Below are 17062 nucleotides of genomic sequence, written 5' to 3' on the forward strand. Positions count from 1 at the left end.
GCCTTCATACCTTCTGCTTTCTTTTTCAACGTTATGACTACAGAATATTTTATAGCATCTGGACTACTTGTAGCCACCAGTAACCAGTAAGAATTATTATTTTAGAAATCGGTTCTTGCTACTACTGTTAAATCAGTCTTTTCTTCAGCTTTATTGAGGTATAACTGACAAGTACACTTGTAATATACCTAAAGTGTACAACGTGATGATTTGACGTACGTATACCTCGTGAAAGCGTTCCCACCATCGAGTTAATTAACACATCCATCACCTCACATGTTTACCTTCATTTTTGTCTCTTTTGGTGAGAACCCTTCAGTTCTACTCTCTTGGCAAATTTCATTTACATAATACAGTATTACAAGCTACAGCTACCATGTTACATATTAGATTCCGAGACCACATTCATCTCATAACTGAAAGTTTGTAGTCCTCTACTAACTTCTTCCTGTGTTCTCCACCCTCCAGCTCCTGGCTAGCAACACTGTTCTCTAGGAGTTAATCTATGAGTTAGATTTCTTAAAAAAATTCCCAATATAGGTGATACCATGCAGTGTTTGTCTTACTGTCTTCTTTCATTTAGCATTATGCCATCCTGGTTCATCCATGGTGTCAGAAATGGTGGAGTTTCCTTCTCTTTTATGGCTGATGTACATATATATTTTATCCATTCATCTGTTGATGGACACTTAGGCTGTTTCTATACTTTGGCTACTGTGAATAATGCTACAATGAACATAGGGGTATAGATACCTTTTAGATATTATTCTTTTCCTTTGGATATATACCTAGAAGTTGGATTGTTATTTTTAATTTTCTGAAGAATCTCCGTATTGTTTTCCGTAGGGGCTGCATCAGTTCCCATTTCCACCAACAGTGCACAGGGATTCCCATTTTTCTACACCCTTACCAGCATTTGGTTCTCTCTTTCAGATAATAGCTGTGCTAACAGGTGTGAGCTAATATCTCATTGTGGCTTTGATTAGCATTTCCCTCATGATTAGTGATGCTGAGCACTTTTTCATGTACTATTGGCCATCTGTGTGTCTTTTTTGTTAAAATAGTCTTTTGCCCATTTTTATTTTTTATTTATTTTTTTAAAAAGATTTTATTTATTTATTTGAGAGAGAGTGAGAGAGAGAGAGAGCACAAGCCAGAGGGACAGGGAGAGGGAGAAGCAGACTCCCCGCTGAGCAGGGAGCCCAATGCCGGGCTTGATCCCGGGACTCCAGGATCATGACCTGAGCTGAAGGCAGACGCTTAACGAATGAGCCACCAGGCGCCCCCTCTTTAATTGAGGTATTTGTTTGTTGTTGTTGTGGGTTTTGTTTTGTTTTGTTTTTGCTATTGAGTTGTAAAAATTCCTTGTATTCTGGGTATTAATATCCCTTGTTAGATAGGTGGTTTGCAAATTTTCTCTCCCATTCCATAGGTTGCCTGTCCGCCTTGTTGAATGGCTTCCTTTGGCAGGTGGAAGCTTTTTACTTTGTCCGGGTCCCACTCGTTTGTTTTTGCTTTTTGTTGCTGTGCTTTTGGAGTCAGATCCAAAAAAACACCGTAAGATCAACGTCAACGGGATTACTTCCCAGGCCTTCTTCTAGGAGTTTCACAGTCTCAGGTCTTACATTGAAGAATTTAATCATGTTTGAATTAATTTTTGCATATGGTGTAAGATAAGGGCCCTGCTTAGATGTGGATATTTAGTTTCCCAACAGCACTCACTGAAGAGACTCCCCTTCCCCTACTGCACTCCTGGCTCCTGTGATGGAAGTTAATCAACTGCAGATGCCAGGTTGTACCCTGGGCTCCGTAATCTGTTCCACTGATCTGTGTCTGTTTTTATTCCAATACCACACTGTTTTGATCATTATAAGCTTGGTAATACAGTTTGAATCAGGAAGTGTGGTGCCTCCAGCTTTGTTCTTCTTTCTCAAGATTGCTTTAGCCTTTTGCGATCTTTTGTGGCTCCATACAAATTTTAGGATTGTTTTCTCTACCTCTGTGAAATATGCTATTTTAATCTTGATAGGGGTTGCATTCAATCTGTAGACTGCTTTGGGTAGTATGGAAATTTTAACAATATTAATACTTCCATTCTATGAACACACAATATTTTTCCATTTATCTGTGTCTTCTTTCATCCATGTCTTAGAGTTTTCACTGTAGAGATCTTTCACCTCCTTTGTCAATACTTATTCCTAAGTATATTGTTTCTGATGCTTTTGTAAACAAGACTGTTTTCTTAATTTCTCTGAGAGTTTGTTGTTACTGTACAGAAACATAGCTGAGTTTTATATATTGATTTTATATTCTACATCTTTAATGAAGTCATTTATTCTAATAGATTTTTGTTGGAATCATTAAGGCTTTCTGTATATTATATTGTATCATCTACAGTTTATGTCTTCCTTTCCAATTTGGATGTCTTTTATTTCTTTTCTTGCTTAATTGCTCTGGCTGGGACATCCAGTACTACACTGAAAAACAGTGGTGAGAATGGACATCCTTGTGCTGTTCCTGACCTTAGAGGAAACGCTTTTACAGCTTTTCAACATTGATGTATGATGTTAGATGTGGGCTTGTCATACATGGCTTTTCTTATGTTATGTTCCTTCTATACCCAGTTTTTATCATGAGATAATGTTGAATTTTGTCAAATGCTTTTTATGCATCTAATGAGATGATCATGTGGTTTTTATCCTTTTGTTAACGTGGTGTATCACGGTGACTGAGTTGTGGATTTTGAGCCATCTTTACATCTCTGAGATAAATCACTCTTGATATTGGTATGATCTTGGTATGATCTTTTTAATACACTGTTGAATTTGATCTGCTAATATTCTGTTGAGGATTTCTGCGTCCACATTCATCAGGAATATAAGCCTTTAATTTACTTTTTTTTGGTACTGTCCTTGTCTGACTTTGGTATCAACGTAACACTGGCTTCTTAAAATTATTTTGGAAGTGTTCCTTCCTCTTCTATTTGTTGGAATAATTTCAAAAGGATTGGTATTAATTCTTCTTTTAGTGTTTCGTAGAATTTGCCCATGAAACCATTTGGTTCTAGACTTTTTTGGTGGGAGTGTTTTGATTACTGATTCAAACTCTTTACTTGTTAATTGGTCTTTCTTTTTCATCATAATTCATGCATAGTAGGTTGTGTACTTCTGGGAATTTATCTGGTTCTTCTAGTGTTCTTCTAATGTGTTGGTTTGTAGTTGTTTATAAGCACTTTCTTACTATCCTTTGTATCATGAGTTGTAATGTATCTTCTTACATTTCTTACTTTAAGTGTTCTTTTTTTCTTAGTCTAAAGATTTGTCGATTTCGTTTATCTTTTCATAAAACCAGCTCTCAGTTTCATTGATCTATTGTCTTTTTAGTCTCTATTTCATTTATGTTCACTCTGACCTTTGTTTTTTCCTTTCTTCTACAAACTTTGAGCTTAGTTTGTTCTTCTTTTTCTAGTTCCTTGAGGTATAAAGTTAGATTGTTCATTTGATTTTTCTTTTTTCTTAATGTAGGCATTTATCACTATGAACTTCCTTCTCAGACCTGCTTTTGCTCTATTCCACATGTTCCAGTATGTTATGTTTCCATTTTCACTTTCTCAAGGAACTTTTCTATTTCTCTTTTAATTTCTTATTTAAGCCATTAGTTGTTTAGGAGCATTTGTTTAATCTCCATGTACCTGCATACTTTTGAAATTTCTTCTGGTAATTGATTTCTAGCTTCATATCTATGTGGTTAGAAAGGTTGCATGATATAATTTCAGGCTTCTTAAATTGATGAAGACTTGTTTTGTGGCCTAACATATGATCTATCCTGCAGGATGTTCTGTATGTGCTTGAAAAGAATGTATATTCTGCTGCTCTTAAATGGAATATTCTGTCGCGGTCTGTTAGGCCCGTGTGGTCCAACAGGCAGTTTAAATCCATGTCTCCTTGTTGAATATTCTGTGTCAAGGATCTAGCCATTATTGAAAATGGGGTATTGAAACAAAAATACAGTCAAGAAATGGGCAGAAGACATAAACAGACATTTCTCTAAAGAAGACATACAAATGGCCAGCAGACACATAAAAAGGTGGTCAATATCACTCGGCATCAGGGAAATACAAATCAAAACCACAATGAGATACCATCTCACACCAGTCAGAATGGCTAAAATTAACAACTCGGGAAGCAACAGATGTTGGAGAGGATGCAGAGAAAGGGGAACCCTCCTACACTGTTGGTGGGAATGCAAGCTGGTGCAGCCACTCTGGAAAACAGAATGGAGGGTCCTCAAAAAGTTGAAAATAGAGCTACCCTTCGACCCAGCAATTGCACTACTAGGAATTTATCCAAAGGATACAAAAATAGTGATTCAGAGGGGCATATGCACCCCAGTGTTTACAGCAGCAATATCCACAATAGCCAAACTATGGAAAGAGGCCAGATGTCCACTGACAGATGAATTAATAAAGAAGATGTGGTGTGTGTATGTGCATGCATGCACATGTGTATATATAATGAAATATTACTCAGCCATCAAACAGAATGAAATCTTGCCATTTGTAATGACATGGATGGAACTAGAGTATATTATGCTAAGTGAAATAAGTCAGTCAGAGAAAGACAAATACTATATGATTTCACTCATGTGGAATTTAAGAAATAAAACAGATGATCATAGGGGAAGGGAAGGAAAAATAACATAAGATAAAAACAGAGAGAGAGGCAAACCATAAGAGACTCTTAACTATAGGGAATAAGCTGAAGGTTGCTGGAAGGGAAGTGGGTGGGGGGATGGAGTAACTGGGTGAAGGGCGGTTAAGGAGGGCACTTGATATAATGAGCACTGGGTGTTATATGCAAATGATAAATCACTAAACTCTACCCTGAAACTAATAATACACTATATGTTAACTAACTTGAATTTAATTAAAAAAAAAAAAAAAAAGAGGAAAATGGGGTATTTAAATTCCCTACTATTTCTGGGTTGCTATATTTCTTTTCAGATCTGTTAATATTTGCTTTATTATACATTTAGGTGTCGGGTGCAAAAGTATTTACAAATGTTGTATTTTATTGATGAATTAACTCTTTTATCATTAAAAATGATATTCTTTGTCTTTTGTGATAGTTTCTGGCTTCAAGTCAATCTGTCTGATACAACTATAGCTACTCCTTCTTTCCTCAGTTTCCATTTGCCTGGTGTTTTTTCCCTTCTTTCACTTTCAGTCTGTTTGTATCCTTAAAGCTGAAATGAGTCTCTGTAGGCAGCACAGAGTTAGGTCTTTTCTTTTTTTTTCTTTCTTTCCTTCTTTTTTAAATTCATTCAGCCACTCTATGTCTTTTGATTGGAGAATATAGTTCATTCACACTTAAATAGATGTCAGTAGGAATAGATTTAGTATTGACATTTTGTGAATTGTTTTCTAGTTGATTTGTAGTTCCTTTGTTCCTTTCTCTCTCGTTCTCTTCTTTTGTGATCTGATGATTTTCTGAGGTGGTATGTTTTGATTCCCTTCTCTTCATGTTTTGTGTTTCTTCTATGATAAATTTTTGCTTTGTGGTTACCATGAGGCTTTAATAAAACATCTTATAGCTATAATAGTCTATTTTAAGCTGTTAACAACTAAACTGAATGCATACAAAAGCTCTACAATTCTACACATTTCTTCCCACATTTTGTTTTTGATGTCACAATTTACATCTTTTTATATTGTGTATATATTAAGAAATTATTGTAGTTATAATTACTTCTAATATTTTAGTTTTTTAACCTTTATGTTAGAGTTAGAAGTGATCTACCCACCACTATGACGATATTGGAGTATTCTGAATTTTTCTGTATACTTACCATTAGTAGTGGGTTTTATACTTTCATATATTTTTTTAAGATTTTATTTATTTATCTGATATATATATATATATATATATATATATAGAGAGAGAGAGAGAGAGAGAGAGAGAGAGAGAGAGCACAAGCAGGGGGGAGTGGCAGGCAGAGGGAGAAGTAGGTTCCCCAAAGAGCAGAGGGAGCCCAATGAGGGACTCGATCCCAGGACCCTGGGATCATGACCTGAGCCAAAGACAGTTGCTTAACTGCCTGAGCCACCTAGGCGCCCTACTTTCATATGTTTTTATGTTACTAACTTATGTCCTTTTATTTCAGCTTGAAACATCAACATTTCTTGTAAAACCATTCATGATCAACTCTTTTAGTCTCTGCTTGTCTGGAAAATTCTCTATCTCTCCTTCAGTTCTCAAGGACAACTTTGCCAGGTAGAGTATTCTTGGTTAGCAGTTTTTTTCCTATCAGCACTTTGAATATATACATCATCCCACTCCCTTCTTATAAAGCTTCTGCTGATAGTCTTGTTGTACTTCCCTTGTACGTACAAGTTATTTTCCTCTTGCTGCTTTTAAGATGCTCTCTTTGTCTTCAATCTGTGAATAACTTAACTAATGTGTCTTGGTGTGTATCTCTTAAGATGCAGCTTATTTGGTATTTTTTGGTCTTCCTGGAATTGGATTTATATGACTTTCCCCAGGTTAGGGAAGTTTTCAGCCATTATTTCTTTGAAGAAGCTTTCTGCTCCTTTGTCTCTCTCTTCTCCTTCCGGAAGCCCTATAATACATCTGTTGGTCCCTGATGGTATATCCTAAGTCCCTTAAGCTATCTTCAGTCCTTTCATTCTTTTTTTTTTTTCCTTTTTGCTTCTCGGATTGGGTAGATTCCACTGCCTTGTCTTCAAGTTGGCTGATCCTTCTTTCCACTTATTCTAGTCTAGTTGAACACCTCTACTGAATTTTGTAGTTAGTTATTGTATTCTTCAGCTCTCTGATTTCTGTTTGGTATTTTTTTAAAATATTTTCTAACTCTTTGTTGAAATGCTTACTTTGTTAATGCCTTGCTCTCCTGACCTCAACAAACAACTGTATGACTGTTATTTTGAACTCTATTGTGTAAATCACTTATTTCCATTTCGTTAAGATTTGTTTCTGGAGATTTATTTTGTTCTTTTGTTTGGAATGTATTTCCTCGTTTCTGCATTTTTCTTGATTTCCCGTGTGGGTTGGTTTCTGCACATTAGGTAATACAGACAGCTCCACCAGTCTTGACACACTGGAGTCGTATAGAGATGAGCCTCATCAAACTGTTGGTTGTCTTTTAAATCTATGTGATTACTCCAACAGCCTTCTTTTTTTTTTAGTGGCTCCTAGTAGTTGAGGGACCTGACAGTGTTCCAAAGGAAAGGATCACAGTCAGCACCTAGATGCAGGCTGATTTTAAGACCGACTCTCAAGAAACAGCTTGTGAAATATATAGTCAAACCCATTTCAGGGAAAGACTTGCCAGTTCCCTCTCCATTGAGCCCCGGGGGGATACCTGGGTGAGCACTCTTGCATACCTGTTAAGAACTGCCTCATTGTTCACTACAGTCCTGTGGGATTTGTGAATGCAAGCTCCATTGGTTATCGGATCCAGTCATCCCTTGAGTGGCAACAGTCAAACGCAGGGCACCAGGCATGTGTACAATCTTCTTCTAGAGACAGGATGATAACCTGGTTTTATAGTGGGAGTGAGCCAGAGGGAGAAGGTGACAGAAATGCCCATCAGCTCCCCTGGGCTCCATGGGGGATCACAGCCAGTTCCTTAATGCATGCAGCCAGACTCTTGCATATGGACTCTCAGCAGCAGATTGTAAAGTAGGTAGTCAATTTCCTTTCAGGGACAGACTAGAGATGGGCATTTTTGCCTGCTCCCTCTGTGCTAATAAGGCCTGTGAGGATAGTTAACAGTGAATGCTCATGAGCCCATTAAGAATGGTTTCTGTAGTCCTGTGGGTCTTGTGGATGTATAACCAATTGGCTTTCAGAGGTAGGTGTTTTGGGGGCCTGTCTCTTGAGTGACAGCCTTAAAAGCTGGGGTGCTAAATGTATGGTCCAAATCCTCTGCTGCTCATGGAGAAGCTGGGAGTTGGGGATGCCCTCTTGATTGGTACTGAGCTGGGTATAGTTTTTATGGGAAGAGTGTGTCTCAGCCTTTCCTCCTCATTTCAGTGTGGGTTATTTTCTTGTTGCCTGATGTGTAGGAGTCACTGAGGTAGTTTCTCGATTTCTCTCAGAGGGACTACTCTGTGTGTATCTGGGGGAGGAGGGAAGTTCGTGAGCTCCAACCAAACAGTCCTGCTGAATTGGTGAAGTAGCAGTTTCTCATTAATTGTAAATTGTAATTGGAAGTTATAAACGGAATTATTCTCTTAACTTCATTCTCAGAATGTTAGTTGCTAGTGTACAGAAATACAGAAATTTTTTATATTGACCTTATATCCTGAAACCCTGCTGAATCTACTTAAGTTCTCATATTAGATTTTTTTATTAGATTCCTTAGGAATCTAATTAAGATTCCTTATTTTTTATTAGATTCCTTAGGATTTTCTATTCACAAAATCTTTTTTTTTTTTTCCAATCTGAATGCCTTTTATCTCTTTTTCTTGCTAAAAGCTTCAGTACAATATTCAACATAAATGATGAGGGGGCATCCTTGTCTGTTCCTGATCTTAGGAGGAAATCATTCAGTCTTTCAACATTAACTATATTAATATAATCTTTCTTTTTGATAATGGATTTACTTCCTATTTGGGATTCCTATGCAATAGTTCTCAGGAAATAGCTGTTGATTGGCCCAATGAAACAAAATTCATTCTGGTTTTGGAAATCACAGTTATTTAGAGATAAATGAGTAAGTCGAGAAAGCATAATTGATACAATATATTATAATGCAGATATGCACAAGTTACGGATGGTGACTTATGGTAATCTTTTACCATACGAATTTGACAGTCTATTGCTGAATTTCAATATCTCAATTCCATAGTGTGATCCATGCACTAAAAATTCCTGTGTCAGAGGGTGATGGCCCACTCATGGATAAATCTGAATCTCTTTTGCAGCCTTTGGTTCTTTTCCTGTCTTAAGCAAAAGACCCTGACCAAAGAAATATGTGGTAGGAAAAGAGAAAAAGGAGAAAACATTCTTAACTTCTCTAAAATGAACCACATCTGAGATCAAGCCCTTGGGCCAGACGGTGCTCTAATGAAGCAAGGAGAATGGCACTCTGCGTAGCTTTCTTTCCCTCTACACTGCAGAGTTAACAAGAAATACTTGGTGAGCCTTGGCAAGAAATCTAAAAGGACCTGCCTTAGTCCTTGCAGGATTTTATACTAGTGTATGTATCTTGTTCAATAACCATCTATATATAATATATGAAAAGCTGACATAATCTAAAAAAAAATATGGATTACTCGCAACCAAAAGATTTCCTTATATAGCCATTTCAATCTTGCTTTTCTTAAAATCAGAGGACATGGGTCATCAGTTCGATCATCCTTGTGATATCCTAAGTATTGGCAATCTTGATCCATATAGTGGTATATTTATCATTTATACAGAGAAAAGGCCATCATTTAATTTGGCAGGTGATATCATAGTAAAGCAAACATCCTAACTACTTTTAAAGGTCACTTTGGCAGATGTCAAGGTAGTTTGCATCAACATATATTGAATTGCACGTTAGAAATATAATAACCACTGTAACAAAAATCTTATCTTAGGGGTTATAAAAAGCTTAGTAAGTAATGTAATTTATTCATTTACTGAAACATTATTTTAAAGCACAGTTAAAATAATCTGGAACGCTTGAGTAATTCTTCTGAAAAACAGAAAATAGAGAGCTCTTACCAAGTTTGCAATGATGTAATGGTAGCCTTTTACATGCTTCCCAACGCTCACAATCTGTGAAAATAGAAGGAAACAAGAGAAAACCAATTTAACTTTACTGAAGGATATTTTTAAAAATAGAATTTTAACTATTTTAACCTAATTCCATGTGGAAACATGAGAAAATTTTATACTTTTCCTTATAACCAGAAGAAATTCCTAAGCTACCTTAAAAATTAAGTGATTAAAGTAAAAAAAAAAAAAAAACCCAACACGCTAATTTCAATCATGCTGTATAAATGATCTTTCATTCAGTAAACCTTGTTCAAAAAACTACTACGCTATAATTCCCTCAAAGAGAAGGAGATGGTTTTGAAACAAACTGATGGTTCATATATATATATTCATATATATATATAAAAGAATATACACAAACATAAGAAACTTAAAATTATTTTGGTCCAAAGAATATAGACATCCTTAATTTGTTGATAATTTGCAGAAATGTATGATAAGCTGCTAGGTGTCTCCCACTATTAAGAATGATTTTCTACGAGTAGACTGTATTTTTGTCCTGAGCAGCAAGCGAGGTTTTTGTAAGGCACAGTATTTGTGTTGAGATGTCTCTGATGCTAGAGAACACCTAGTTAATTCCCACCTGCATATGGACAGAATGGTATTTTATTATAATCAAAAGAATAAAGACAAAACAACATCAAGAGAATTTTTCTCTCTGCTAGATTCATTAGTTTTTTTCCGAAGAATGTTTTTAGGTATGTTTCAGGAATTAGCAATTCAGAAAGTTCTAACACAGAAATAAAACTCTTGTTTTCTATAAAATTGACAATTCCTGCAATGAGAGAACATCTGATGACAGATACTGATGAGGAGTTCTGTAACTTCATTGGTTCCTCAAAGGGGACAACACAATATATGAGTTTCATGTACTTTCATCATCAAAGAAAAAATTAAATTGTTTTTAGTGTTTTAATATCCTCTAAAAATAATTCTTTGTAAATGGGTGGCTTGTGTATAAAATAAAGGAAAACCCTTTTAAAAATCCAGTACAAACTTGCTCAAAAACAGAGCTTGGCACACAAGGCCACTGGTGAAATGGAGTCTCTGCTCATCTCATCGTTTCTTTTTGGTCACAGCTAAGACCTCCTCTTTATCCTGATGGCTCTGCAGTTTCACTACAACAGAGCTTGGATTTTTACTTCTTAGTATTTGTTTATATTGTTCGGGATTTGTTGTGCTTCCTGAGTATGAGGATTTCCCTTCAACAATTCTGGGAAATTCTCTACCAATATCCCTGAAAACATCCCTTCGAAGATGTCTGTGTTTGCTTCCAGCGGGTACTGCGATGTTGCTATCACTGATTCCCAGCTCCCAGTGTGTGGTACAAATGCAGATTCAATTCACAACCGCCTAATGAGGGTTGTGATGACCACTTCTCACGGGGGCTGTCAGCCCCACCACACGGAGCCTGGCCCAGGCGGTAAACACTCAGGTGATCCCTTGTGCAGGTAGAAGATTGTTGTCTAGTCCTCTCTGTTACTGCCGTGTCACCCCTCAAGAGTGTGGCTTTCAGTCGGATCTGAGTGCAGACTTACTGCCTTGGCTGAGCCCAAAGTTTCTGTCCTCGGGTGAGCATCAACCCCCAAGTCAGGCTGCCCAAGCTGGCAACTTCCGTGGGCACAGCTGCCTTTCCTTCCTGGCTCCTGAAGGTTTTCTCTATTCTCCAGGAAGCTCCACTACGCATGTGCAATGTTTTACACAGCATGTCTCTCTCTTTCTTATTGCCTGATTCAGCTAGTCCACAGTTTGTCTAAAACTGAACATCCCTCGACAGTCTCACCACGAAGATGCGGACAAGCAATGTGTAAATGGGATCGTAAAGAAAGTCCTGGAAAGAAACCGTGTAATTAGTCATCATGCTGGGGAACCCAAACCCGAGTGATTATCAAGCCCGGGCTGAGGAGGCCGGAGCCCTCGGATTCTCTGGGAATCTCAGGTGGAGCTTGTGCAGAAGAGAACTGTCAAGGAACCCTTGACGGCTGGTGCTCAGGGTACGCTCTTGCAGTTGCCAGAGCTTCCGCTACTGGACCTCCGCAGGGGCTGCGGCCCCAGGACAGTTCCTTACTTCTCTCTTGCGGGTTCACCGCAACCTTCGCTGGGGTGACGGGGGCGGCCTCCTGCACTCTGTGCAAGCCCTTACACTCACCCTGCCTCTTCTCTCTCAAGGCTCTCAGCCTGCCATTTCGCTGTGGCTGCAGTCCAGAACCTCTCCCGCTCCTAAAGTCACTGCAAAGAGCTAACACTTGTCAATGTTAAAAAGACGGAGAACCAGTAGAAATTCTGCACTCGGTGCCTCCACAAGGAAATGACTGTCAGTTCCAGATTGCCTAGCAAAGAACTGCAATAAATTCAAGCTTATATAATATGTTTTCAAGGGACGAGGACTTATAGAAACCACAAGCAGCCGAAAGTGACAAAAATCCTGGCAGAAAAGGCCTTGCAGAGCTTGGTGTGCATCAGCATTATGGGAACTGGAGCCTCGGGGAGCAGTGATCTGAGGATTTATTTACCTGGCTGGGGAAGCCAGAGAGAACATCGTTTTTGCTGAGCCAGATCCTTGCTGGGGAAAAACCAATGTGCCGTACAAACTCCTGAACACTCTCACCCTGACCACGGCGGGCCAGGGGTTAAGGCCAGATCTTGGTCCCTCTGCCAAGCATCCAACACTAGATGGAAGTTTCTTTGTGGAAAAAAAAAAAAAAATCCAATGTATACTCCAATACTCTATAGTAAAGTGTCCTGCACCCAGAGTGTTGTTCGCTTAAAAAAAAGTTTTAATGGTTGTGTGAAACTGATGGTGTCGTGAGTGTGGTCTGACATGGCTATCACCACCTCAACCAAAGTGCAGACTGTCTCGTGTGTAAAACACAAAAAACAAAAAAAGAAAAAAACAAAACAAAAACCAAACCAAACCAAACAAAAAAAACAACCAAACAAAAAACTCAAAAACAACAAATCTGAGTGACTTGACTTTGAAAGTGGGCCAAACCTTCTGTCTCTGTACTTCTGATGTTATTTTTATAAAGAAGGAAACTAAACAGTGAGGTGAAAGATACGAATATGTAACAGCACGGGTTTGTGTTTACCCCGGCGACCGTGGGAGACGCGGCTGGCCGCCCACCTAGCCTCGTCCTCTGACCGGCGCATGCTGCTCTGACGGCCAGCACCCGAATCTCCGTGACGGTGGGCTCTCCTCTGGTCCCCGGAGCCCACGTTGCTCATGGCGGGGAGGGGCGGGAGGCCAGGTCAGAAGTGCCAGGGAGTGGAAGCCCTCCTCCCCGGCAGCCCTCCCACAGTGACTGACAAGTGTGTTTGGCCCAGTTGTTAGGGGAAAATGAAGCCTACGATGAGGAATTGGTTGCAATAATTAATTATGGCCTTTCATAAAGACAGAAAAATGTTGGAGTAGAGACTCCGCATCTCTATTCTTTTCATCTTCTTAAAAGAAACAGAGGATGCAAATGGACAAAGAATAGTGATCAAGTGTCCGTTCAGAGTTCTAAAGAACGGGTTAGGAAGAATATACAAGTTCCTCTGATCATACACTTTCCAAGGAGCCCACCTTTATGAGAATAAAACGCTTAAGAAAAGGGACTAACATGCCTTTGATTACTTTTTTCTTCTTTGTTTTACAGGAAACAAACAGTTGCTTAGAAATATCTATGGTGCTGGTCAAATGATTCAATTCTAAAATCAGGCCGACGAATACTAATAAGGTAAATGCCAGATGCAGTCCCTGCACTGTTTCATTAACAAATTATGGCATAAGCTTTATGACTGCGACTTCTAAATCTTTATTCATTTATTAAAATAAGGGAAGAATGAATCCAGGACACTTTTCCACCTTGACTTCACCTTTAAATAAATTTAGTTCAATAAATGTGTCCTATGTATAAATTTAGGGTAAGGAGATTCACGGCTTATAGACATAAGTAAGCGTGTTTAATTCATCTCTTAAGGGGATGAGCCTCAAACAGAAATGACTGAAATGCAGAGTAAAGGGAATGCCATGGATTTTAAGAAGTGGTATCATTTGGTTGGGAGAACAAGGTAATTTGAAAGACAGAACAGATGTTAAATAAATATTGACTGAGTGGATGAATACAGAAGTTAGCATATAAATGCCACAAACACAGTATATTAAGATCAGTTTTAGACTTGTAAATGATGAGAGTTTGGTCTTTAACCCACAATCCAATTTTATGTGAATCCTTTATGTATCAGTGGTTTATAGAGCATTCAGGGGTCTTTCCAGATGAGGGCTGCTGTGTATTACCTCAAACTATTATTACGAAGCCGCCATCATGACACTGAACACTGTCTTCAAGCTACAGACCTGCAACGGCATGCCTGAATATGAATGGTTTTGGTTTTCCTTTTACTTTGATTTTACAAGTCAGCTGGAAATTCCTCTCCCATCTGTTATCATGTTCCAGAGAATTCCGAGACATGAGCACAACAGTCTGGCATTTGGTGGTGTTGGGGACACGATGCCCAGTCAACGTTGGGGACCTCCTGTCACTCTCTCTAATCCCAAACCCCCAGATGTCTCTTGAATGTTGATTTTTCAGGATGCTTCGAAATATTTTATTATAGATAAAAACATGAGCTTTAGCTTGTTTAGTTTGTTTAGTTTACCTCAGTTTCAGCAAAAGAAAAACATAAGGCAAAGGGCTTTTGCAAATGAACTGCAGTTACAGCCTCATGAGAAAACAGCAGAACTTTTCCTTCTGGGGGTGTGATTCACAGACAGGGAGAGGAAAATAAAGAACCCCAGAACCAAAGGAATGAGGCTACCTAATGTGAGAAGGGATTCACGGAGAAGACGGAAGGAGAGTGCTCATCAGATGTCTTAAGTGGAAGGGGTACATTCACACACACACGTACACGTACACAGATGTAGTTTTTTTTCTTCTACCTTGGCGATGTTAGAAATTATAAAAGTTTCTAATTAGGACAAACTCATTTTTAGGGAAAAGGGAGAGGAAGAGAGTTGCCCATAAAGGGATGGCTGCCTCTCAAAGCAGTGATGTGATCTCTCCGTGGAAGCTCCCAGCAGGGCTGCAGACTTCCAGCAGAAGATGTTGGGGTAGCGTCCTTCTCCAGACTTCAAGTCCTTTGTCTGTACCACCAGCGACTGTCAGAGACGCGGCTGGCCGCCCACCTAGCCTCGTCCTCTGACCGGCGCATGCTGCTCTGACAGCCAGCACCCGAATTTCCATGACGTTAGGCTCTCCTCTGGTCCCCGGAGCCCACGTTGGTCATGGTGGGGAGGGGCGGGAGGCCAGAAGTGCCAGGGAGTGGAAGCCCTCCTCCCCGGCAGCCTCCCACTGTGAGCGATGGGAGCTGGCGCGTAAATACTCCGATGCCCTTGCCACACAGGATTCTGACATGTGTGTTCTATTTACACTAATTTCAAATGACATTTACAATAATCCTCCAGTAATTTACATTAATTTCAAATGAGATTAAGCCTCAGTCCCACCACACGGTAATTTTGAGGATAAATACACCTTTAATTGACTGCATTTCTCCACTGCTCTTCCAGTGTGTTCTTCACCTCCCAAACTGACTGATTACACATAAATCCTGGTCTTAAGGTCTGCTTCTGCGGAAACCAAACTAAAGCAGTCTCCAAATTAAAAAAAAAAAAATGACCAATGTGGCAGGAAAATTAATAAGGGTATAAACACTTTTGTTGGCTAGCTGTCCCAAGCTCTTCATCGCTGTAATGTAACACACATACGTCATATTCTGAGTCCCTAATCTCTGTGCATAGTCAAAGACTCAAGTTGCATGAAACACCATGCTTTTATTTGGCTAGCTAAATTTGGTGGAAAAGGTTTAATCTCTCATATAGGGAAATAGGAATGAATCATTATCTTTATTTAATACCTTCTTTTTATTCCCGACATATGAGTTTTCCCCTTCATACTGTCTTTATATACCTTAAGGACAACCATTCATAGTACTGGTCTCTTTCTTTGACTATATTCCAAATGTTAAAAAAAAATCCTTCAGTTTCATCCTTTCAGAACAAAGATGGTAGATCGCTTTGTATACATCTCTCTGCACTGAGGGCTCTATAAGTGATGTGATTTGAATGGGGTTGTAGAACAATGAGTGAAAACTAAGTGTTGAAATTCAGGTGTTTATTTCCTGCTTCAGGACACCTCATCTCATCATGGTAACTGCCAAGGGCTATAGAAAAGCACGGCGTAGAGCGTATCCTTCTGTCTGCCTATTACAGTGGTTCCAAAATGCTACGTTCACAGAGCTTGAATAATATTATGATTCTCATCATGCTAACGATGACCATCTCTTAGCAAAGATCCATTATGATTTAATAGCATTTTAATTCAGTGATTGAAAATATTTGCAAAGAGGCACAGAAGGTTCTATGGAATTTGTGATTATGAATGTGAAACACACATAATAACTTGAAAGAACCAGTGGGCACCATGCTCTTCTTTAATTAAAGAGATATTTTGTAAGAAGCAATATAAAAAATAATTCTAATGAGATGTAGGTGGAGGGGGTAATTCTTTGCTTTTTCATAAACAAACACATTAAATAAGTACAGTCATTAAGTAATGAAGCTGGGAATCCAGCCCAGATGTTTTTACTATAATTTTTGTACTTTTTTTTTTTAACTATACCCTGTTGCCTTCTTTAATCCATAGCAATCAGAAAAATGACTTAATTTTGACCAATTTTTATACATCTTTCATAAGAGGAAAATGAGTAACAGCTATTTATGACAATGACATTCTTTATCACATTAGAGAGTTGATGAATGCCAAACGTGTTGATGAGAAAAATCAGCTTTTTCATAATGAAACAAAAATTCCTTTTCTTCAAATAATCTCCTGTCTGAACATATTGCTTATTTGAATAACATCATATATGCCAGGTTTTCCTAGTCCCATTCTGCAGCAGACTGGAACACTGCCACACAGATGGAGAGTGATCAGGTAAAACTTAACATACCCAAGTTTAGGTTTGCAAGTTCTTCATATATCCACAATAAAGCCAATTAGCAGGAAAGCTTAAATAACTTGGGTTCAGTTTAGTATAGTTTGTACTTTACCAGGTGTATATCTAAAATGATAGTTCAGGTATACAATCTACCTTTAATGGAAATCCAACTCAATCCAAGAGATAATTCTATTTATAGGATAAGCTCAAAGTGATCAATTAAAGGTTCAACTATGTATAGTACAGTTTTAAGTATATTTTATGGTGTTCTCTTTGAAATAGGAATTCCATAA

The 17062-nt window shown here is 38.4% G+C and overlaps 1 protein-coding gene across 7 annotated transcripts in view; it reads right to left on the reverse strand.

Moving 5' to 3' along the window:
- The window catches only part of GRIA4 (glutamate ionotropic receptor AMPA type subunit 4), a 369710-nt gene that overhangs the window by 78118 nt on the left and 274530 nt on the right, over positions 1-17062 (reverse strand). For all 7 annotated transcript variants that reach the window (XM_036103774.2, XM_078059068.1, XM_036103776.2 and 4 more), the window contains exon 5: positions 9735-9788. In XM_036103774.2, the coding sequence (XP_035959667.1) occupies positions 9735-9788 (54 nt within the window). The remainder of the gene's footprint in view (positions 1-9734; positions 9789-17062) is intronic.

This window comes from Halichoerus grypus, chromosome 11 (genome assembly GCF_964656455.1).
Source record: "Halichoerus grypus chromosome 11, mHalGry1.hap1.1, whole genome shotgun sequence".
Classification (NCBI taxonomy): Eukaryota; Metazoa; Chordata; class Mammalia; order Carnivora; family Phocidae; genus Halichoerus; species Halichoerus grypus.